The following is a 24,663-nucleotide window of genomic DNA, read 5'->3' as shown; positions in this document are numbered from 1 at the left end:
AATAGCAGTGCTTCAGCTCTAAGGATATCAGCAACGATGATAAAACTTGGCCTTGAAGAAACTTATGTAAATAACTAGAGTTTGTTACTATTGGAAGGGAAGAGTCACCTGGAAAATTCAGTTAAAAGTAGTTTGAGGTGGGCAAATCACGAGGTCAGGAGTTTGACACCAGCCTCGCCAGCATGGTGAAACCCCATCTCTACTAAAAATACAAAAAATTAGCTGGACGTGGTGGTGCATGCCTATAATCCCAGCTACTCGGGAGTCTGAGGAAGGAGAATTGCTTGAACCCCGGAAGCGGAGGTTGCAGTGAGCTGAGATCGTGCCAATGCACTCCAGCCTGGGTGAGAGAGCAAGACTCCGTCTCAAGAAAAAAAAAAAAACTTGTTTAACCTGATCCCAACTTTTCAGAAATGTAATCCCTTATAAATACCTGAAGTCTAAAATGTTTTACACTACAACTGTGTAAAATACCGGTCAAGGAGAACTTTTTCCTTTTACCTCATGTTGTAAACTAAATGGCTGAATAAAAACATATATACTTGGGAGGAGGGGCGTGGAAAGACATCTGTGATAATGTGATGAATGTGTGAATACAAGCTGAGGCGAAGGAAGTGAATTCGAATGCAGTACTCAATAAGAACTCAACGTCCTGAAGGAGACATCTGTTGCCTTTGTCTGACCAGCATCCCTTTCCCCTCTATTAAAAATAGAAAGTTGTTTGAGGCCAGCCTGGCCAACATGGTGAAACCCCATCTCTATTAAAAATACAAAAATTAGCCAGGTGTGGTGACACACTTCTGTAATCCCAGCTCCCCTGGAGGCTGAGGCATGAGAATCGCTTGAATCTGGGAGGTGGAGGTTGCAGTGAGATCGCACCACTGCACTCCAGCCTCAGGTGACAGAGTGAGACTCCGTCTCAAAAAAAAAAAGAAAAAGAAAGTAGTAGTTTGTGCAGCTACCTCTGGCTCATTTCTTGTGGTCTGTAGGACTGTGAATCAAGGTGCTCACATTCTACCTTCTACCTGCAAGCTAAACTCCAGAAAGAATGTGAATTTTGATAGGAGGGACAGAAGACTAAAAGCGATGGGAATCGATAAGTATAATGGCAATGCCCTAGAAGAGACTGTTCAATCATGAATTGTACTCTTTAGAGTCCCTGAATTCTGTCCTAATGGACTTACCTTTCTAGAGGTGTGTGGTGAAATCTTCCTCAGTACCGTAAGCAATTTGACATTTTTTTCATTTACTATTTCAAAAAATTAGAGTTAGAGCTGATTTTTGTGGCGTGCAATCAAAGGGGTTTAGTTGTCTGCACTTTCTTCCTGTTTCAACTTCTAACCACAGCCTTAGGAATGAGAAGGTTCTAACAGAACGTCATCTGCAGGAAGCATGGGTGATAGCACATCGCCGCGGCCTCTCACAATGCCAGTTTCAGTGTAGATGATTTTAGGGAAAGCAGAGGTAAATCAGCCAGAATGAGAGAACAAAGAGGAGGGCTGCCTGTTCACAAAGGAACAACCCTGCCATAGCACTCATAACAATGAACGCTAAAACAGATCATGACAGGCACCACTCTAAGTGAACCTTGGTACACTGATATCTCATGACAAATACCTGCTATTTCCAATTTCACTCGCCAAGAAAAATCTCATTTGTCCCTCGAAATTATGTGTCTGGCTTCTGAGCTGAAAACAAGCAAACGGGGAGGTTTGTTGCTGTGACTTTCTGGATTCTGTAACTAAGAGGACAGAAGCTATCTGACCCCTGTCTGCATTACAGTTCCCTGTCCACTTTGTCTCTCTCTCTTTCTTTTTTCACTCCACCCCCGAACCACTTTCTTCCTTTGTTCTTTAATAACAAATATTTCAAGCCTCTGGCAGGCCATGAATTCTGCCTTTGATATCCAGGCACTAGAGAGTCCTTAAAGAACCTGAGATTTTATAATAGGAAAATTTATAACCCACAATTTTAAAAAAAAGTTTTGCATAACAAAATCCCAGGAAGTATGTGTTATTGACAACATCAAATGCAGCACAGACAAGGAATCTTTAAAAAAGGCTACCAAACTTGATAAAAAGTTTCTCTTATCAAAAGCAGATTTATATGAAGGGAAGAAGGCAGCGAGCAGATAGGAAGTATAGGTTTGGAAGAGAAAAGGAGACATGGAAAAGTCGCTGGAAAAACCAAGCAACAATTTTTTTTTTTTTTTTGAGACAGAGTTTCTGTTTTGTTGCCCAGGCTGGAGTGAAATGGCATGATCTCAGCTCACCGCAACCTCCGCCTCCCGGGTTAAAGAGATCTCCTGCCTCAGCCTCCCAAGTAGCTGGGATTACAGGCGTGTGCTACCTTGCCTGGCTAATTTTGTATTTTTAGTAGAGACAGGGTTTCTCCATGTTGGTCAGGCTGATCTCGAACTCCCGACCTCAGGTGATCCGCTCGCCTCAGCCTCCCAAAGTTCTGGGATTACAGGTGTGAGCCACCGCGCCCAGCCCGTTTTTTTTTGCTTTTAAACTAGGGAAGATCTGGATAGTTTGGAGGCAGAAGGGAAAGAGTTGCTGGAGAGGAAAAGGACAGGCAGGGCTGGCGTCATGGGCATGTGACCTGTGCAGTCAGCAACCCCAGGACCCTGCATTTGGTTTAATGCTCTGCTGGTTCTGAAAGGTATAAACCACTATGTGGTAGGCTAATTAATGGCCCTCTATTTATAGATCCTTATCCTAATCTCTGGAACTTGTGAATATATTATCCAACATGGCAAAAGGGACTTTGCAGATGTGATTAAGTTAAGGATTTTGAGATAGGATGGTCTGTAACCAATGTAATCACAAGGGTCCTTATACAAGAGAGACAGAAGGGCTAGGGTCACAAGAGAAGGCATGTGACAAGGGAAGCAGAAGGAGTGAAGAAGATGTGACCATAATGTGAGGTCATGAGGCAGGAAATGCAGGTGGCCTCTGGAAGCTGGAAAAGGTAAGGAAACACATTGTCCCCGAGAGCCTCCAAAAGCAACACAGCCCTACAGGTCCATTTTGGACTCCTGATCTCCGGAACTATAAGATAATGAATTTCTTTTGTTGTATGCAACTAAATGTGTGATAGCTTCTTATAGCATCAATGAGAAACTAATACTTGCCACATAAACACAAGGGAGATGTATTATTCGTTTTGTAGAAATCAAAGACATTAATAAAACTAATAGCAGTTACCATTTATTGAGTACTTCCTAGGTGCTAGGCACTATACTCAGGTTTTTCTGCATCTAATCTTATGTAGCCCTAGAACAAGATATGGGGTGGGAATTAAGGCCCAATAACTAACTAGAATGTTTTAGAGTTGGGATCTGCGCCCAATCTATGTCACTCTAAGTTTTTCTGTTTTACCCCATCCCCATATTTCATCATAAACCTTTCGGTTTGTCTTCATTCTTCAGCATGTGTTATACTTGCACGTGTCAATCTAGGAGTCGGGCGGGGGCAGGGCAGGACATGACATCCACATCTAGGGTGCATGAAATTAAAAAAAAGCCGAAGCCACCTCTACAAGTCACAGGTGGCTTACATAGGCACCCACAGCAGATGTCAGGCTACAGGAAAATGATGAGACAAAGAATACGCTTCAGACCGAAAGTCAAAGATCCCGCACCGTTAGTTCCTAACTCTCCCGCATACTGGGTGAATCCTGGAGCCTGGCGGGAGCCACAGCACGGACCGACGCAGGGAGGTCCCCAGCCTGGTTTCCCGGAGAAGAGGTCGCCCCTTTTCCCCCGCCCGCACCTCCGGGTGTTTTGGAGGCCCGCGTGGTCCCGCCTCATTGGCCGCCGTGGAGTCCGAGGCCTCGGGGAGGCGGGGCGGCTTTCGCATTGTAGTTCCCGAGTCCTCTAGTTTGTCGGCTCCGCCTTCCTGCCGCAGCGCCTAAGCGGCCTCCCAGGACCACAACTCCCACAAGGCCCCGCGCTCGGGGGGCGTGGCCGATGAGCCGAGCGAGCTGGGGGCGGGGCCGTCTGGGGGATGATGTAGGGGAGCTCGCCTTTCCTGCCTCACTCGCAGCTGCCGGGTATTTCCGAGAGTCTCCCGCCTCCGGACCGGCGTGCAAACCTCTGATCCTGGAGCGGCTCGGCCGCTGGGAACCGTCCCCTTGGGTCGTCGCCCGGGCCGCCCGCCGTTCCCCGGCCCCGAGGGACCCGGCTGGCAGCGGCGTGGGGAGAGATCAGCATGAGCCAAGGGGTCCGCCGGGCAGGCGCTGGGCAGGGGGCAGCGGCCGCGGTGCAGCTACTGGTCACCCTGAGCTTCCTCCGGAGCGTCGTCGAGGCGCAGGTAAGCCCGAGTGATGGCGGGCCGGGAACCCCCAGCCGAACACCGGCGGCCGCTACACACGGGCCGTGGCTGTGGCGCGGGGAGGGCCAGGCCGGGCCGGGCCGGGCCGGAACAGAGGTGATTTCTGGTGAGCAGAAAACCCGGGGAGCAGAGACCTGACCGTCCAGTGCGGGAAACATCTGCGAACCGCCCGCAGGGCGGGGGGACGGCGACACTCCGGGTAATGGCAGTCAAAAGAGGAAGATGGTGACGGTCCCCTGAGCTGTTTTCGTTTTTTCCTCTCGATGTTTTAAGCGGCTGGGAGTGTGGCGGGAGATGGGACGGGCATGAACCCCCTCGGCTGTCTTGCGAAGGGGGCGAGAGCCTAGAGAAACGGTGACGTCCTTCCCTTCAGGAGTTAGCGAGGGAGGGACACTGAGAGTAGGGGGCACTCCGCAGACCCCCAAGGCCCCGCCAGGCTCAGAGGAATTGGGAGGGGACAAGACTTCATTCACTTGAACTTTCGGACTAGAGCTTTCTGGGCTTTTACCCTTCCTCGAGCACCTTCCCTTGCTCAAGATTGCTTTGTTTTTACCCAGCTGAGCTGTGTCTGCCAAGTGGCCTTGCCACTTAAGTCCCAGTACGAGACTGGGGGGTCTGAGTCTGGCGTAGTGGCCCGTGGATGGAGGCTCTGGCTCAGGCAGTCGTGAGGTGCTGGCTGGTTGTTGATGTGAAGAGATGATTACAAGTGTTCTCAATGTGCTAGAAATCTGAGGCTTAGCTGACCAGATCCTTTCGCCTTCAGAGAGGTGTTTGCTTCTATTCAGTAGAATTTGAATTGATTGCCAGGTGCTGCTGCCTGTTGTCTGCACCTGCTGCAAGGGCCAAAAAAAAAAAAAACGAAAGTCTCAGGGGGCCTGATAATGAGGGGGAGATGTCATTTGAAGCAATTAGTGCTCATCTAAGAAAAATTGAAGGTTAACTATGAGTGTAACCGTGAAAACATGTTTTTCTGAATTGAGTCACTTTATTTCATGGTTTTATGGTGCCCTGCACTAAATCCCAGAGTGCCTGAATGGTCCATTTGTGTCTGTGAACCATAAAAATAAAAGGGGCAGACTTTTTGGTGTTGGGGAACATGTTAAAATGCAGATTCTCCGGCCTCCAGATTATTGATTGAACGGATCTGGAATGTGGCCCAGATAACAGCATTTTAAACAAACATTGCAAGTACAGTAACTGTAGCAAAGTTATCTTTTGATTACCTCTTTGACCTCACTTGGAAAACACTAAATAGAATAGACAGTGGTAGTCTGGGCAGACTTACGAAAGTACATTTTCCAAATTGTCTTTGGCAAAATTATTTTCTAGTCACCAGTTGTTTCTGAGTGAAATTTACAATTAGATATTTTTCTAAAATGAGATTTCCCATTTTCTCTTTTTATATAGCATATATTAAGTTATGTTTATCTAGAAACTTCATTTTAGATTTTTTTTCATTTACCACTAATTATGTGTAACTAATGTTTTATAATTTCACCTGTATTTTTAAAATTTTTGCATAGAGATGGGGACTTACTATGTTGTAGGGCTGATCTTCAACTCCTGGCCTCCAGCAAGTTTCTTACTTTGGCTTCCCAGGTGCTGGGATTACAGGTATGAGCCACTGTGCCTGGCCTGCCCCTGTACTTTTAATTTCATTATATTCAAATGAATATAAATATAGTTCAACAGTTAAAGGTTTGTGAATATTTGAAGTAGCATTGTGCCAACAGTCTTCCAAGTGAATATATTTGGTTTTTGTTGCCAGCTGTACTTTCTTTCTTTTTTTCTTTATTTTTTGAGACAATGTCTCACTCTGTTGGCCAGGCTGGAGTGCAATGGCATGTGTTGGCTCACTGCAATCTCTGCCTCACGGGTTCAAGCAATTCTCCCTGCCTCAGCTTCCCGAGTAGCTGGAATAACAGGTGCTTGCCACCGCACCTGGCTAATTTTTGTATTTGTTTGTTTGTTTGTTTTTTTGTTTGTTTAGTAGTGATGGGGTTTTGCCATGTTGGCCAGGCTGGTCTCAAACTCCTGACCTCAGGTGATCCGCCTGTCTCGGCCTCCTAAAGTGCTGGGATTACACCACCCAGGCCAAGGCCACCAACAGTACTTTCTACTGTACTGTTTTTTTTTTGTTTTTTTTTTTTTGAGACGGAGTCTTGCTCTGTGTCACCCAGACTGGAGTGCGGTGGTACCATCTTGGCTCACTGAAGCCTCCACCTCCTGGGTTCAAGTGATTCTCCTGTCTCAGCCTTCCAAGTAGCTGGGACTACAGGCGTGTGCCACCACACCCGGCTAATTTTTTATTTTTTAGTAGAGATGGGGTTTCACCACATTGGCCAGGCTGGTCTCGAACTCCTGACCTCAGGTAATCCACCCGCCTTGGCCTCCCAAAGTGCTGGAATTACAGGTGTGAGCCACCACGCCTGGCCTGCTCATCTTTTAGATAGTACTTTAATCTGTAACATGGTTACACGTACATTATTTCATTTTATTTGATACATCTCTCCGAAATGGGACCATTGAGATAACTGAAGTTCAAGGAACTTAAATGTCTTAAATGAGCGAGTGACGTTACAGTGGAGCCCTCATGTGGAACCCCTTCTGGTCTATACAGTATGTTGGTATTTTCAATTCTGTCTAGTGTAGAAAAGCAGAAGGAAAACAGGAAAATCAAAAAGTGGAATTCAGCCAGTTCTTTGACTTCATCCGTATAATACATTGGTAGAAAACTAACTGATAAAGGGAAGAATTAGAATTTTTGAAAACTACCTCTGTTTACAAGAAATCAGTCATTTAAGGAGATACATATTTTAAATGTTTACAAGAAATCAGTCATTTAAGGAGATACATATTTTAAATGTTATCTCCTTCCAAAATAAAAGCAGAAAAATATTTTTGAGCACACAAAAGGATACGCGTTTGGATATCTCATGCCCCATTATCTTATAAATGAAATGTAAATATACTTTGTACTATGGTGAAGCACTGGAAGCTAAAGGCATAGTGCATACAAGTGATAGAACAATCTTCCTTTCAAAAGTAATTTCAATCAGATTCTGAATGCATTTCTGAGGTGGTGTAAAATTAAGGAATAAACAGAACCCCTCAATAAATGAAAAGCCGGAAAGTTAGAACTCAAATAGTGCTATACCAGTCCGTTACTCTGAGGGCTTCTCCTAAACCCTAAAGATCTTGAGCTACTTTAACAGTTGCATGGAGTGGAGTGGGCAAGAAATAGCCCCGTGTCTGCCCAGTGAGAGGAAACTAATAGGAGGCTCCACCAAAATTCATTTCTCATTTACCCTTATATTGAGGAGGTAGCTGTTTGGAGCCTGCACTTCAAACAATTACATCCTCAATATAAGGGTAAACGAGAAATGAAACCATTCTAAGTAAGGGGAATGCAAAGAAACTTGCTAGGAGAAGTGGGGAAGAAACTTTGAGAATTTGTTACCATGAGTCAGTCCTCACGCAGGTTTGCAAGCCAAATATTTATGCTGGGAAAATTCATAGCAGTCCCAAATTTGTATGCCCCAGGTTACTAATAAAAGCAAATATCCATCACCTCTGGAGGAATTTATTTTTAACTCAAACCTTGAAAAATTATTGAAGATAAAGTGCCAAGAAGACTAAACAGCTAGCAGTAAAATATCACAAAACACAAGGAAACAGGGCACCATGAATCAGATATTAGACACAGACAACAGAAACAAACACATAATGACCTTAGGTTCTGAAATTATCAGATAGATAATTTAATATCACTATGTTTAATGTGTTCAAATAAAAATAAACTTGAAGTATAAAAGGGAAAAAAGATTTTAAAGAATGGCCAAAAAGATTTTAATAGTAATGAATTAGAAGTTCTAGAACTGAATTTTAAAACTCAATGGATGGATTAAATAGCTGATCATATCCAGCTGAAGAAATGATTATTGAATTAGACAACCATTTCATGTCTTTTTTCTTTCTCCTTAATCCCCTATCACCTTTTCATCTATCCTTACTCTCAGTTCATACCTTACTAAAATTGGAGCAATCAGAAGAGAAATTCCATAGAGTAACCAACATCTATCCATTTACTAGTCTCTGTACCCACATATTTTGACTTCCTGTTGGTTACCATTGTTGAACTGTGTGCTTTTATCAAAGGCAGTCCCTTCACTTGCATGTGAGGTCTCATTCCTTCTTTCCCACTCACGGACATGGCTCTAGTAATCTTCTCTTTCTTTCCTGGATCATCAGTTTGTCCTTCTCAAATGGAATTTTACTGTCATCATGTATTAGTCCATTCTTTTTTGTTTGTTTGTTTCCTGGAGTAGAGTCTCGCTCTGTCACCCAGGCTGGAGAGCAGTGGCTCAATCTCAGCTCACTGCAACCTCTGCCTCCCAGGTTCAAGCAGTTCTTATGCCTCAGCCTCCCAAGTAGCTGGGATTACAAGCTCCAGCCAAACGCCCGGCTAATTTTTGTATTTTTAGTAGAGATGGGGTTTTGCCATGTTGGTCAAGCTGGTCTCAAATTCCTAACCTCAAGTGATCTGCCTGCCTTGACCTCCCAGAGTGCTGGAATTACAGGCGTGAGCCACTGTGCCTGGCTTAGTCCATTCTTGTATTGCTATAAAGAATTACCTGAGACTGGGTAATTTTTAAAGAAAAGAGATTTAATTGACTCACAGCTGTACGGGAAGCATGGCTGGGGAGGCCTCAGGAAACTTACAATCGGGGAAGTGCTGCACCCTTTTAAACAACCAGATCTCATGTGAACTCACTATAGGGAGAACAGAAGGAGGGAAGTCCACCCCCATGATTCAAACACCTCCCACTAGGCTCCTCTCCAACACTTGGGATTATAATTTGACATGAGATTTGGGTGAAGAGATAAAACCGGACTATACATCATAAAACATGCTGCTAATTCTACTGTTTTAAAGTTATCTTTTGATCCACATATTCCCTCTGCCTTTGCCTATTTTTTCTGTTCCCTCTAGAAAAATTCAAGAGTTAGATTTAATTTATTCTTACTATGCTGGTTCTTCTATTTTTCAGCCCTTTCTAATCAGACTTTTGCTCCTACCACACCTCTGAAACTGCTCCCGGCAAGGTCACCAATATCCTTCATGTTGCTAAGGCCAATGGTTGGCTCTTAAATCTCAGCTTTACCTATTGACGGCATTTTTTCACAACTCATCACTCAATCTCCTTAAAATAATTTTTATTCTGACATCCTGGATATTAAACTTTTCTGGTTGTCTTCCTGTCTAGTGGACCAGTCTGTCTTAGCATTTTTTCTTTGTTCCTCCCCTGCCCTTGACTACTAATCGTTTGAACCTCGGGGTTCAAATCTTGTACTCTTTCTTCTCATTATCTTAGTCATCTCTTCTGGTCTCTTAGCTTTAAATACCAGATGTACAGTGGACTCTCAGTGTTAGTCTCCAAGACTAGGATTCTCAGCTCTAGATCTATGTATCCAACTTCTTTTTCGACATCTCCTCTTGGATGATTGATATCTCAAACTTGATATAGAAACCACATTTCTGATCTTTTCCCCCATATCTGCTTTTTCCACAGTCTTCCCCAACCCGCCTCCCCCCGGGCCTTATACATGAGCTCCAGCCAAATTGGCCTCCCTGTTCTTAAACACGGCAGATACGTTCTTGCCTCAAAGCCTTGTACTGTTTCTTCTACCTAGCACCCTCTTTTCTCGTGTATTCATGTGATTTGCTCTGTTAGATTTCTGCTGAAGTGTCACTTTATCTGACATGTCTCTTGTCTTAAATGTCCCTGAGCATACAAATCTAAAAGAGAAACCTTCTATCCTCACCAAATTCCTGTCACCCTTTGCTTAAAACTCCCCAATTGCTTCCTGTCTCACATGGTGTAATCCAAAAATATATTTAGTCTTTATTTTTGATTCCTGACACAAAGCCCTTTAAAACCCTTGGAATTTCTTGAGTCATAGGAGTGCCTTTTGTTACTCATAATGAGCCCCTTTCAATCACACTTGTGTTTATAGTAATGAAATGACTTAAGACAGGGACCCTACATAGCTTCAGGATGGGGGGCTGGTCACCACGAGAACCCAAGTGATTAGAAAGTTGAAACTTTTAGCCCCACCAACCTCCAGGAAGGGGAGAGGTGGGTGCTGGAGATTAGCTCTGTAAGAACTCTTGAACAACTAGATTTGATGAGTTTCTGGGTGGGGAACACCTTGACTTATTGGGAGGGTGGCATGTTGAGAGAGGGTACGGAGGCTCTGCACATCCCTCTGCCTTAGTAGCTTGCCCAATGCATCTCTTCCATTTGGTTGTTACTGAATTGTATCCTTTATAATAATTGGTAACTGTAAGTAAAGTGTCTTTCTGAGTTCTGTGAGCCATTCTGGCAAATGATCAAACCTGCAATGGAAGTGCTAGGAACCCCCAACTGATAGCCAGTCAGAAGAACAAGTGGCTCAGGACCTGAGATTTGTGTCAGGAGTGGGGCCATCTTGTGGGACTCAGCCCTTAATTTGTGGGTCTGCACTGATGGTGGATAGTGTCAGAATTGAATTATTGGACACCACCCAGTTGGTCTCAGAGTTAGAGAATCAGTTGGTGTGATAAAATAACTCAGATTCAGTAAAAGCTAAAATCTTACAGTGGTCTAATTCTCCTTCTTGCCTATTGCATAGTCCTCCTTATTCCTCACAAACACGGGACAAGCTTACTGCTTAGGATCTTTGCACTCACTCCCAGTGCCTGGAATGCTGTCCCCCCCATTCCTGCATGTCTTACTCCTCGCCAAAATGTCACTGACACCTTCTGTAACTGTCCCGTTTTAAATGGTTAGCAGCCCCAGTTCTGCAGTCTGTTTCCAGTCCCTAGGTTTCTTCTATATCACTTTATTACCATCTGACATTCTGTACTTGTTCATTCATTTTGCACCCCCTTTTCCCTATGAGAATGTAAACTCCTTGAGGGCAGAGATTTTTGTCTGTTTTTTTTTTTTTCTTCTAATTTTATATCTCCAGCACTTAAAACAGTGCAAATGTTATGTTGGGCCTCAGTAAATAGGCTGAATTAATGAATAAGTGAATGGAAGATAGATGCAAATAAATTATTCAGAATGAAATCTAGAGAGACAATGGGACAATAAATATTAAAGAGAACTTAAGATACCTGGAGAATAGAGTGAGAATGTCTAATATGTCTAATTGGAGTTCTAAAATAATAGAATAGGGAAGGAGCAGTATTGATTTCTGCAGATCAGTATGAAGAAGATAACAGAAAAGTGAATCAAAGATATAAATAGACATTTTACACAAGAAGAAATATAAATGTCTTGTAAAACATATGAACATTGTACCTTATTCGTGCAAATAAGAAAAAAGATAACTTTTCATGCTAAATAGATTGGCAAAAATTAAAGCATTGATTAATGTTAAATATTAGTGAGGATATGGGCTGGCACAGTGGCTCACACGTATAATCCCAGCACTTTGGGAGGCCGAGGCAGGCTAATCACTGGAGGCCAGGAGTTTGAGACCAGCCTAGCCAACATGGTGAAACTCATGTCTACTAAAAATACAAAAATTAGCTGAGCATGGTGGCATGTGCCTGTAGTCCCAGCTACTCGGAAGGCTGAGGCACGAGAATCACTTGAACCCAGGAAGTGGAGGTTGCAGTGAGCCAAGACTGAGACCCTGCACTCTTGCTTGGGTGACAAAGGGAGACTCTGTCTCAAAAAAAAAAAAAAATTGTGAGGATATGGCTCAACAGTAACTCCCATTCATTGTTGGGGGGCTGGTAAATTGGTACAACTGTTTTGGAAATCATTTTGCCATTTCCTGAAAAAGCTGAACATATACTTACAGCAGTTCCATTCCTAAGCATATAACCTGGAGAAACTCTTTTTTTTTTTTTCTTTTGAGACAAGGTCTGGCTCTTTTCCCCAGGCTGGAGTGCAGTGGTGTGATTTTGGCTCACTGCAACCTCGATCCCCTGGGTTCAGGTAATCCTCCCACCTCAGCCTCTTGAGTAGCTGTGACTACAGATGCTCACCACCAGACCCGGCTAATTTTCGTAATTTTATAGAGACAGGATTTCGCCATGTTGCCCAGACTGGTCTCACTTCTCCTGTGTCCACCTCCCAAAGTGCTAAGATTACAGGTGTGAGTCATTGTGCCTGGCCCAACCTGGAGAAACTCTTGCATGTGTTTTTATACCAGGATATGTGTCCAAAACCGTTTGTGTAGCAATGTTCTTTAGCCAAATCTGAAAACAATCTAAATATGGATTGCGGTAATTTTCTATTGCTGTTGTGACAAATTGCCACAAATATAATGACTTAAAACAACATAAATTTATTATGCTGTGGTTCTGGGGGCCAGAATTCTGAAAATGGGATTTACAGGGTTAAAATCAAGATGTCAGCAAGGTTGCATTTCCTTCTGGAGGCTCCTTTTCAAGCTTCTAGATATTGTTGTGATTTTTGGCTTATGGTCTCTTTATTCCTTCGTCTTCAGAGCCAGCAGTATGGCATTTTCCAGTTCCTCTCTGACTCTGGCACTCCCGCCTTCCTCTCTCATGAAGAACTTTGGAACTACACTCGTCTCACCTGAATAATCCACTATAGTCTTCCCATCTCAAGATCCTTAAATTCATCTCATCTTTCAAGTCCCCTTTGCCATGCAAAAATAATATATTTGCATATTTCAGGAATTAGGGACATCTTGGGGGTGGGGCATTCTGTCTACTGTATGCATCAAGAGTAGAATGGAGAAATTATGATATTCTAATAAAATGTAACACTTGCAACAGGGAAAATGAATGAGGTACTACAAACTTCATCATCAGAGATGCCATAATAAAGTGTTAGCCAAAGAGGCACATCCCAGAAAAATTCACACATTAGATTCCATTAACATTAAAGTTCAGAAACGGGGGCCAAAAACCTCAAGCATATTGTTTAGGGATGCACTACCAGAAAAGGAAAAGTTGATAACAAAAATAAGATTTATTTCTACCTTTACGGAGAGGGAGGTAGATGTAATTAAAGAGGAGCTTAAAGGATACTGGCACTGTTTATTTCTATTTTTTATTTTTTTCCGAAGATTCAGGGGGTACTTGTGCAGGTTTGTTATATGGGTATAGGGAATTTTTCAGCTCTTGTCCCCCTCTCTCCTCACCTTTTGGGGTCCCCAGTGTTGTTTCCTTCCTTGTGTTCGTGTATACTCACTGTTCGCTCCCACTTATAAGCGAGAACATGCAGTATTTGATTTTCTGCTTTTGCATTAATTCACTTAGGGTAATGGCCTCCAGCTGCATCCATGTTGCTGCAAAGGACATGATTTCTTTTTTTTTAATGGCTACTTGGTATTCCGTGGTGTACATGGACCACATTTTCTTTATTCCATCCACCGTTGATGGGCACTTGCCTACATGATGATTGCATGACTTCACTACTATGAATAGTGCAATGATAAACATTCAAGTGCAGGTGTCTTTTTGATATAATGATATCCTTTGGGTAGATACCCGGTAGTGGGATTGCCGGGTCAAATGATGGTTCTACTTTTAGTTCTTTGATAAATCTCCATATTGTTTTTCATAGGTGTTGAACTAATTTACAGTCCCACTAACAGTATATAAGCATTCCCTTTTTTCCACATCCTTGCCAACTTCTGTTTTTCTGTTTTACTTTTTAATAAGATACTGGCAGTATTTAGAAGCTTTTAGTGACACACAGGTTTCTGTCTCAGTAGTCTTTTAAAGGTTATAAATATGTACATGTCAACTTTGTGAACCCATCCCCTACCACAATTAAAATGTTTTAAAGAAGTAAAATATGGTGCTTTATAAAGTCAACAATTTAAGAAAAATTTATAAGAAATAAAAAAACTCAAGCGTATTGTTTAGGGATGCATTACCAGAAAAAGAAAAATTGATAACAAAAATGATTTATTTCTGCCTTTAGGGAAAGGGAGATAGATGTAATTAAAGAGGAGCTTAAAGGATACTGGCAGTATTTACTTCGTTATTTAATTATATATATATATAATTATATGTATATATTATATATATATCAGTAGATAAAATATTTTTAAAACCTAGAGAGCTTTTTGGTTTGTATTTTTTTCCTGTTTAGGGGCTAGCATTTGAAGTCTTTACAAACATATTTCGGACTGCAGGGGAGCAGAAAGAAAAAAATAGAACTCGCTGTCTTGTAAGTAGTAAGTGAGAGCAATGGAATGAAATTTGGGAGTTAGTGATAGGATCCTAGTGAGTCGTACAGCAAAATAAATATAACTTTAGAGCCAAAATTCTGATAATGATCACTTATCTCAAGATAATATAGCCCTAACTCTGTTGAAGGGAGTCTGGGGACACATTTATATTCCTAGGGAGGGAGAATGAGAATGAAACAGCTTGCAAGGACCGGTTTCCATTTTCTGACCATTACTTGCATATATTCCTCCTATGGACCATATAAATAACCTTTAACAGGCTGAGATCCATTTTTTGTTTTTTGAAAATTTTAGTCGTAAGTTCATATGCAGTTGCAAGAAATAACACAGAAATCCCATATACTCTTTATCTGTTTATCCCAGTGGTAACATCCTGTAAACATGTAGTTCGGTGTTATAACTGGGACATTGACAGTGATAGAATCTACTGATCTTACTCAGATTCTCCCAGTTTTACTTGTTTTGTTTGTGCGTGTATGTATTAGTGCCAGACAATCTTATCACATACATAGGTTCATGTATTCACCATCACAGTCAAAATACTGAACAGTTTCGTCACCACAGATATTCCTCCTGTTGCCCTTTTACAACCACACTATTTCCTTCCTACCCTACCTATCCCACCTTCCATCCCCTACCCCAGTCCCTAATCCCTGGCAACAAATAATATGCTTTCCATTTCTAAATTTTTTTTCATTTAAAAAGTGTTCTGTAAATGGAATCATATAGCGTGTAACCTTTTGGCTTGCTTTTTCATTCAGGATAATTCCTGGAAGATAAATCCAGATTGTGCATATCAGTCAATGAGTTCCATTTTTAATTTAGCCAAAGATTGTTTTATGGAATTTTGGAACTCTAAATTCACTTCGGAAATACCAATTTCTCTTCTTGGATTAGCAAATAATCTTTGAATAGTGGATAAGATCATAAAGTCTGATAGATTGGGAATAAGTTCCATTTCTACTCTGGAAAAATTACTATAAGGCTGCTAAACCTTAATTTCCTTATATGTAATATGAAGATTATAATACCTCATTCATGGAATACTTTTGAAGAGGAAATGAGATAATATAAAGCTCTTAATACTCTGCCTATCATATAAGCGTTCCATAAATGGCCGCCTAAAGGAAAGATAAAAGACATGGGTTACTACAGCAATATTATTACAGTCTGTAACTTCTAGGTTAGGTTGGGAAGATATTGCCTTCATATTCCAGTGGCCACTTGGATTTCATATATGTTTAAGTAGAGGAAGGAGAATTCAATAATCTTCAAGTGCTAAAGAAAAATGTTCTTCCAAATGGGTATAGCTGATCTTTCTATTGTTTTTTTATTTCATTGGCCACAGTAAAAAGTAAATTGACTGCTTTAATATTATATCTTAATCAGCAAGTACTGGCTAATTTGAATGAATAAATTACATTTTTATATAACAGTGTAGATTTGATAAGGTTGAAACATCAGTAGTTTACATATTTTAAATTATATAAATTCTAGGTCACTGGAGTTCTGGATGATTGCTTGTGTGACATTGACAGCATCGATAACTTCAATACCTACAAAATCTTCCCCAAAATAAAAAAATTGCAAGAGAGAGACTATTTTCGTTATTACAAGGTAAGGTTGTAATTTTGTATTCTGTTGATATCAAAGGTTTATATGTGACCTTTATGATCCCTTTGGAAACCCATTTCAGTTCCTCTCAGCACCCTGTGTGTATCTTTCATCATTGAATTTATTATGTATCATAGTGAAAACTTATCGATCTTTTTAAACAGTACAAATCTTAGCCCCCTTCCTTTGTACGGGGAGTTCCTCATTTTTCAGTTTTGGTTTTGAGGCAGAGACTCCTCTCTCTACAGAAGCTGAAAATGCCACAGACTTATTTTGTCAGCCTCTCTTATAATATAGTTCTGCCATCTGGACACACCTACTCAGCCTTTGGGTTGTTCTGATGGCAGTGTGCTAGCATTGTTAGCAGCGCACAGTACCGCAGCGGCATCTTTGTTGGACCTCTTTCTGAAAGGGCTGGCAAAACAGGCTGAGACTTCAGGTAGACCACTACCAATAGTAATGCTCCAGAATTGGTTCTTAAATCTACTAATAGTCTACTCTAGACCTTTACAAAATAACCAGTGATAGTTTAAAGGCAGCAGCAATCTTTAAATATAGCAGTAAGGCAATATTCAAAAGAACAGTGTTTTAAATTTTAGAACAACATTTTATTTTGTTTTATTTTAATTTATTTTATTTTTTATTCTTCTTATTATTTTTGAGACGAAGTCTTACTCTGTCGCCCAGGCTGGAGTGCAGTGGCACAATCTCAGCTCACTGCAACCTCCATCTCCTGGCTTCAAGCGATTCTTCTGCCTCAGCATTCCGAGTAACTGAGATTACAGGTATGCACCACCACACGCAGCTAGTTTTTGTATTTTTAGTAGAGACAGGATTTCGCCATATTGGCCAGGCTGATCTCAAACTCTTGACCTCAGGTGATCCACCTGCCTCGGCCTCCCAAAGTGCTGGGATTACAGATGGGAGTCACTGTGCCCGACCTAAATATATATATTTTATTATTTAATAATATATGTATGTTTTTGTTTTTGCTTTTTTTAGAGACAGAGTCTTGCCATTTTTGCCCAGGCTGATCTCGAATTCCTGGCCTCAAGTGATCAATCGATCGATCGATCTATCTATATTTTTGTTTCCTAGGCTTAGGTCAGCTAAATTAATTTTTTTTTGTTTTTTTTAGACAGAGTCTCACTCTGTCACCCAGTGCAGTGGTGCAATCTCAGTTCACTGCAACCTCCACCTCCTGGCTTCAAGCGATTCTTCTGCTTCAGCCTTCTGAGTAGCTGGGATTACAGGCGTGCGCCACCACACCTGGCTAGTTTTTGTATTTTTAGTAGAGACAGGGTTTTGCCATATTGGCCAGTCTGGTCTCAAACTCCTGACCTCAGGTGATCCACCTGCCTCAGTCTCCCAAAGTGCGGGATTACAGGTGTGAGTCACTGTGCCCGGCCTAAATATATATATTTTATTATTTAATAATATATGTATGTTTTTGTTTTTGCTTTTTTCAGAGATAGGGTCTTGCCATGTTTGCCCGGGCTGATCTCAAATTCCTGGCCTCAAGTGATTTCTCTCTCTCTCTCTCTCTATATATATATATATAAATCTAGTTATATATATAATATATATGTTTACATTATATATATTTTTTCCCTAGGCTAAATTAAATTAAATTTTTTTGTTTTTTTTTTCAGACAGAGTCTCGCTCTGTCACCCAGGCTGGAGTGCAGTAGTGTGATCTCAGCTCACTGCAATCTCCGCCTCCTGGGTTTAAGCAATTCTGTCTCAGCCTCCCGAGTAGCTGGGATTACAGGCGCCCACCACCACGCCTGGCTAATTTTTGTGTTTTTAGTAGAGATGAGGTTTCACCATTTTGGCTAGGCTGGTCAAATTAAATATTTTTGAGGATTAAAAAAAATCTAGTATCTTGTGCAGAAAGATAACAAATAAGAGAATTAAAGATTTTGGGACACAACTCTCTTTCTTGTCAGCACCAGGAATATCCAAAAAAGGTGATGGATGTTTCTCCTCTACACAAAATCCTTTAGGAAAGCATGTTTCATGACTTTATTTCAAAGAGTAATCTATACCTAAATAAACTATTGAGTGTCTGTTACTCTAGGCATTTTATATACAAATAAGACATGTGCTGCTGCTTTTTTTTTTTTTTTTCCTGGAGGAGTGCACCGTTCCTGGAAGTACTGCAATACCAGGTCGATGCGTGGAGTGGATGCAGCAAGCTCCTATTCCATCTCCCTACTCCAAAAATCCATAAATATATTGTTCTCGGATAGAGGACATATCAGATATTAAACTGATAAGAACAGATACTACACTTGATCTTAGCCAAAAGGCCAAGGAGCGGTGGGAGAGACAGGTGCTTCTTTAAATTCCCACCACTGAATCTGTAAATCTAAATGCATTTGTAGCTGCTTTCTCTTGTTTCTTTTCTACCATTACATTGAACTATGTGAAATTTTTACTTTTATATTTCAAAAATGGTTGAACGTGCCAGTTTCATATGGCTCAATGTAACACAATGGAGGAAGTGTTTCTTGTATCAAAGACCAGCTCTTCACAAGAGGTCCAGTTCACATCTCTACATAATGTTATGTCCCTCACTCTTTCACTCCTTCACCTTGGGTTTGTATCTTCTGTTTCTCTATCCCTAGCAGGCTTGCTCAATGGAAGTACTCCAATATTTGAATGTTTGAATGAATATCTCATTTAATCTTCACACCAAAATTTTCTCAATATTAGCCACATTTTTCAAACAAAGAAGTAATAGTTTAGGTATTCCAGGTAGGGTATTTTTGTTGGCTAACAAACAGAACAGAAGATTTATTAAGAAAAGATGTGGAGTAGCTAACAAAATTAAAAGATAAGCTGAGGAAGCATACTTCAGAAAAGATAAAACTAAAGCTGGAACTAATGACCATTTTCTTTAAGGAACCACTGGAATTTTGCATCAAATTAACTGTTTTCCCAGATTTTCCAAACTTTATGCAAGAGTTGTATATCTGTCCACGTAGCGTCATATGACCCATTGGACCAAAAGAAGGAAGGACACCTTGGTTGACAGTCTCATTTGCATGAGTAAAAGTGGAGTCATTGTTTCCCAAAGGGAAATTAGGGACTGTTACCAAAGAAGGAATAATGGAAGTTAGTTAGGCAGAAATGACAATGTGGCTCTTGGCTACTCAACAAACTCTCTCATTCTTCCTCTTACACATGCGGTTTGAAAACGTTCTGATCAACACAGTGAACTTATTCCATATGCAACCAAAACATACTCATACCCTCTCACAGGGGAGGGTTAATGCTGTGATCTAGTTAATGCATTCAGCTGTAACTCTAGGATATTTGGGTGATATCTACTCCTCTTTTTGTTCTGTCAACCTATAAAAGAAAGAAAAAGGAATATACTCTACCTACAACAGTGGCAAAAAAAGGAAAGCTTTAAAAAGAAAAAGCTAAGAGAAGGGGTTAATTTAATTTATTATTATTATTATCATTATTATTATTATTATTATTTTTTTTTTTTTGAGACAGAGTCTTGCTCTGTCGCCCAGGCTGGAGTGCAGTGGTGCGATCTTGGTTCACTGCAACCTCATCCTCCCAGGTTCAAGTGATTCTTCTGCCTCAGCCTCCTAGGTAACTGGGACTACAGGCCCACACCACTACACCTGACTAATTTTTATATTTTCAGTAGAGACGGCATTTCACCGTGTTGATCAGGCTGGTCCACAACTCCTGACCTCAGGTGATCCACCCACCTTGGCCTCCCAAAGTGCTGGGATTATAGGCATGAGCCACCGTGCCCAGCCAAAAAGAGGTTAATTTTAAACACATACCATGTACATACTTATGATTCAGCAAGCAAGGTGGAGGTAACAGTCCACCTTTACGCAGTTGGGCAGTTGTTTGCTATAGCTGGTGTTTCTGACTTCTCTTTTTTGCTTCTTATTCCATTCCTTTATGCACTAAATATTTATTGAATGATTAGTTTGTGTCAGGTACTATGGATACAGTAGTGGATAAGACAAAACTTTTCTGATAAGAGAGACAAACAGTAAACAAATAAACAATAAAATATAATTTCAGATGCTTATAAGGTAAGTTCTATGGAGAAAAGTAAAGTAGGAGAGAATGAATATTGGGGAATTGGAGGGTGGGAGAGGTAGGTAGCCCTACATTAAAGAAAGGTATTTGGGAAAATAAGGTATCTATGCTAATGTGACATTTGAGCAAAGTCCTACCTAATGCGAAACAGCCATCAGAGGGTTTGGGGAAAGAACATTCCAGGGAAAAGATGTAGAATACCAAGTAAATGATCTTGAGATAGGAATAAGCTTGGTGTGTTGAACGGGCAGAAAGCTGGTATAGCTGGAGGAAAGTGAATGAGAGGGAGAGGTGGAAATATAGGTAGGGACCAGGTTTAAAAAACGGTAGGACCTTATTGACCATGTAAGGATACTGGATCTTATTTTAAGCAGGTTAAGAAACTACTAAAGGCATTTTTGTGCAAAAAAGACTGTAAGAGTAGAAGACAAGAAATAGAGGAACCATTTAGAGGAACCAATAGAGGAGACTATTGTGTTAGTTCATATAAAAACAATACAGATTTGGGATAGAATGCTAGAGCTGAAAAATGTAGAAAATGATCAAATTAGGGTTGTACGCAAAAGGTAACACTAGCAAGCTTTTCTGATGGATTGAGTGTGAAGTATGATGATAGAAATGAATCAAGGATGATGCCTAAGTTTTGAGTGCACATGTACAAGTGCAAATATACATATATGTAAAATCATGACCAAATAGATTTTATTCCAAGAATGCAAGGATGATTCTTGCATTGATGTTGATCAACAAAATTCAATATGTGCTCCTGATTTTTAACATAATAAGAATGATGTATATTTCTTAATATGATGATTTCAGTCCTAACATCAGCATACCTAACATGTCTTGCATATGGGGAAACACTAGAGGAATTCTCAGTTAGGTCAAGAACCAAGACAAGGATACCCACTATCTCCATTAACTGTTGGATATACCGTCTGACACAGTCAAATGAAAAAAAAAACACCTATCCAATGTGATGGCTCTGATTTTAAAAAAAAAAAAGAAGAAGAAAGAAAAAAATAACTAGAGTCATAATATTTTATTTTACTTTTTTTTGTATAAATGTAAGGGGTACAAGTGCAGTTTTGTTACATGGATATATTGCCTAGTGGTGAAGCCTGGGCTTTTAATGGAACCATCACCCGAATAGTGTGCATTGTACCCCTTATGTAATGTCTCATCCCTTACTCCCCTCCCACCCTTCTTTTTTTTCGGAGACAAGAGTCTCACCTTTGTTGCCCAAGCTGGAGTGCTGTGGTGTGATCTCGGCTGACTGCAATTTCTGCCTCCTGGGTTCAAATGATTCTCCTGCCTCAGGTCTCCCAAGTAGCTGGGACTACAGATGTACGCCACCATGCCTGACTAATTTTTATATTTATAATAGAGACGGAGTTTCGCCGTGTTGGCCAGGTTGGTCTTGAACTCATGATCTCAAGTGATCTGCCCACCTTGGCCTCTCAAAGTGCTAGGATGATAGGCATGAGCCACCATGCCTGGCCCACCCCACCCTTCTGAGTCTCCAGTGACTATTACTCCACATTCTATGCCCATGTATACACATTGTTTAGCTCCTCCTTATAAGTGACAATGGAGAGGCATACAGATTTTAAAGGAATAAGTATAACTATTTTCATTGATAAATGAAAATAGTTGTCTGGGCATGGTGGCTTCTGCCTGTAATCCCAGCACTTTGGGAGGCTGAGGTAGGTGGATCACTTGAGGCCACGAATTCGAGACTAGCCTATCTAACATAGCAAAAACCCTGTCTCCACTAAAAATATAAAAAATTAGCTGGGCATGGTGGCGCATGCCTGTAATCCCAGTTACTGATCGGGGGGTGGGCAGAGGCATAAGAATTGCTTGAAACCGGGAGGTAGAGGTTGCAGTGAGCCAAGATCATGCCACTGCACTCCAGCCTGGGTGACAGACTCTGTCTCAAAAATAAAAAAAATATAGATACATGAAAAAAGTTATATGTAAAAAATGCAAAAGAATCAATAATAAAATGAAAAACAATAAAACATATATCAATATAGCAAGCCATAAACTTGATATACAAAAAAATCAATATCTTCATAAATGTAAATAATAACCATTTAGAAGTTGTAACAGTAAGGAAACCACCATTTACATTAGCAATGAAACCAGGCGTGGTGGTGCATGCCTGTAGTCCCAGTTACTTGGGAGACTGAGCTGGAAGTATCACTTGAGCCCAGGAGGTCGAGACAAGCCTAGGCAACATAGCAATACTACTGACTCCAAAAAAAAAAAAAAGCAAACAAAATAAAACAAAAAATGTATTAGCAATAAAACAGATAAGGTATATAGGAATAAGTACATCAAGAAGTATGCAAAACCTAAGGGAGGAAAGCTTTAAAACATTCTTGAAAGACACAAAAGTAGATTTGAACAAATGGAAAGATATCCTTTGTAGCTTAACAATTTTAAGTCTCCCCTAGATAATATGTAAATTTAATGTGATCCTAATAAAAATACTGAATTTTGGCTTGGCACAGTGGATCACACCGGCAATCCCAGCACTTTGGGAGCCGCGATGGGTGGATCACTTGAGGTTCGAGACCCACCTGGCCAACCTGGTGACACCCCATCTCTACTAAAAATATAAAAAATTAGCCAAGCATGGTGGAGTGTGCCTGCAATCCCAGCTACTCAGGAGGCTGAGGTGGGAGAATCGCTTGAACCTGGGAGGTGGAGGTTGCCGTGTGCCAAGATCATGCCACTACACTCCAGCCTGGGTGACAGAGCGAGACTTCATCTCCAACAACAACAACAAAACCTAGTTTTTGTTTATTTTCCTGGAGCTAGACAAGTTGTCACAGGTTAGGTTCTCTGAGAAGCATATTCTGAGACAGTGATAAGTGTACAAGAGCTTAGTTAGGGACTACTGTTGGGACCAACAGTTTGGGGAAGGCAGGGAATGAGGATTGGGCAAAGGGAGAAGTCAAGCTGTGATGCAGCCTCAGTGGAAACCTCAGGTAAGCCTGTGGGGAATTCTAAAATGGAATAACACTTCCGAGTTAGTTGTCCCCATTTTGGGCAAGAGGTCTAGGCCTTTATATCTCTCCATCAGTTGGTCATTGGATGAAGGCCACCATAGGAAATAAGTATCCAATCTTGGGTAAGGGGGCTCTTTTCACCCGAGGTTGTCTACCTGCAACATTTCCACAGCTGGGGTAATTATAACCCCTTTATTCTTGAAGGGTGATCTGAGTTGTATGGTACAGTGTCTACCACAGTCCATTCCTTGCACTATGTATTTCTTTTGCTGAATTAAAAAATTAGCGTAACATTTAGCAGCTTAAAACAGCAGGGCTGGGCATGGTGGCTCACGTTTGTAATCCCAGCACTTTTTAATCCCAGCACTGGTGGATCATTTGAGGTCAGGAGTTCAAGACCAGCCTGGCCAACATGGTGAAACCCCATCTCTACTAAAAATACAAAAAAATTGGCTGACCAGTGGTGGCGTGCAACTGTAATCCCAGCTACTTGGGAGGCTGAGGCAGGAGAATCACTTGAGCCTTGGAGGCAGAGGTTGCGGTGAACTGAGATCGCACCACTGCACTCCAGCCTTGGCGACAGAGCGAGACCCTGTCTCAAAAAAATAAATAAACAAACAAAAAAAGACTGAAAAGATGCCATTTCAGGAAGACCTAAAGAGTGAGAAAGCAAGCAATGTGGATATCTGGGGAAAGAGCATTTTTGTATGAGGTAAAGATCCAGCTTCATTCCTGTGAATGTGAATATCCAGTTTTCCTAACACTTTATTAAACAGACTGTCCATTCCCGGTTGTGTGTTCTTGGCACTTTTGTCAAAAATCAATTGACCGTACACACTTGGGATTCTTAGGTTTATTTCTGGACTTCCTAACTTGTTCCGTTGGTTGATGTGTCTATTTTTATGCCAGTACCATGCTGTTTTGATTACAGTAACTTTGTAATATATTTTGAAATCACAGTGTGCAATGAGTCCACCTTTGGTTTTTTTGCTCATGATTGCTTTGGCTATTCAGAGTCTTTTCTGGTTCCATACAAATTTTACGATTGTTCTTTTTTTGTTTGTTTGTTTTTGTTTTTTTGAGACAGGGTCTTGCTCTGTTGTGTGGGCTGGAGTGCAGTGGCACAATCATAGCTCACTGTAGGCTTGAAAACCTTGAACTGTCCTCAACTGATCCTCCCACCTCTGCTTCCTAAAGTGCTGGGATTACAGATGTGATCTGCTGTGCCTGGCTGGATTGTTTTTTATATGTCTGTAAAGAAATGACATAGGAATTTTGATAGGAATTGCATTGAATCTGTCGATCACTTTAGGTAACATGAACATTTTAACAATTTAATTCTTCCAATCAGTGAATAGGGGTTATCTTTCCACTTATTTGTG

At 41.1% G+C, this 24,663-nt stretch overlaps 1 protein-coding gene and 1 non-coding gene across 2 annotated transcripts in view; one reads left to right on the top strand and one right to left on the bottom strand.

Annotated features, from left to right (window-relative positions):
* The first annotated feature begins 3,960 nt into the window (after positions 1 to 3,960).
* ERO1B (endoplasmic reticulum oxidoreductase 1 beta) overlaps positions 3,961 to 24,663 on the top strand; it is a 67,455-nt gene continuing 46,752 nt past the window's right edge. The window contains exons 1-2 of the mRNA XM_025385376.1: positions 3,961 to 4,316; positions 16,065 to 16,184. Of these exons, the coding sequence (XP_025241161.1) occupies positions 4,215 to 4,316; positions 16,065 to 16,184 (222 nt within the window). The 5' untranslated portion in view covers positions 3,961 to 4,214. The remainder of the gene's footprint in view (positions 4,317 to 16,064; positions 16,185 to 24,663) is intronic.
* On the bottom strand, positions 18,316 to 18,505 carry LOC112614896. Its single transcript, XR_003117201.1, has one exon. It is a non-coding gene; the product is annotated as a U2 spliceosomal RNA (small nuclear RNA).

Source organism: Theropithecus gelada, chromosome 1 (assembly GCF_003255815.1).
Source record: "Theropithecus gelada isolate Dixy chromosome 1, Tgel_1.0, whole genome shotgun sequence".
NCBI lineage: Eukaryota > Metazoa > Chordata > Mammalia > Primates > Cercopithecidae > Theropithecus > Theropithecus gelada.
This window is presented reverse-complemented; position numbering and strand designations above follow the sequence as displayed.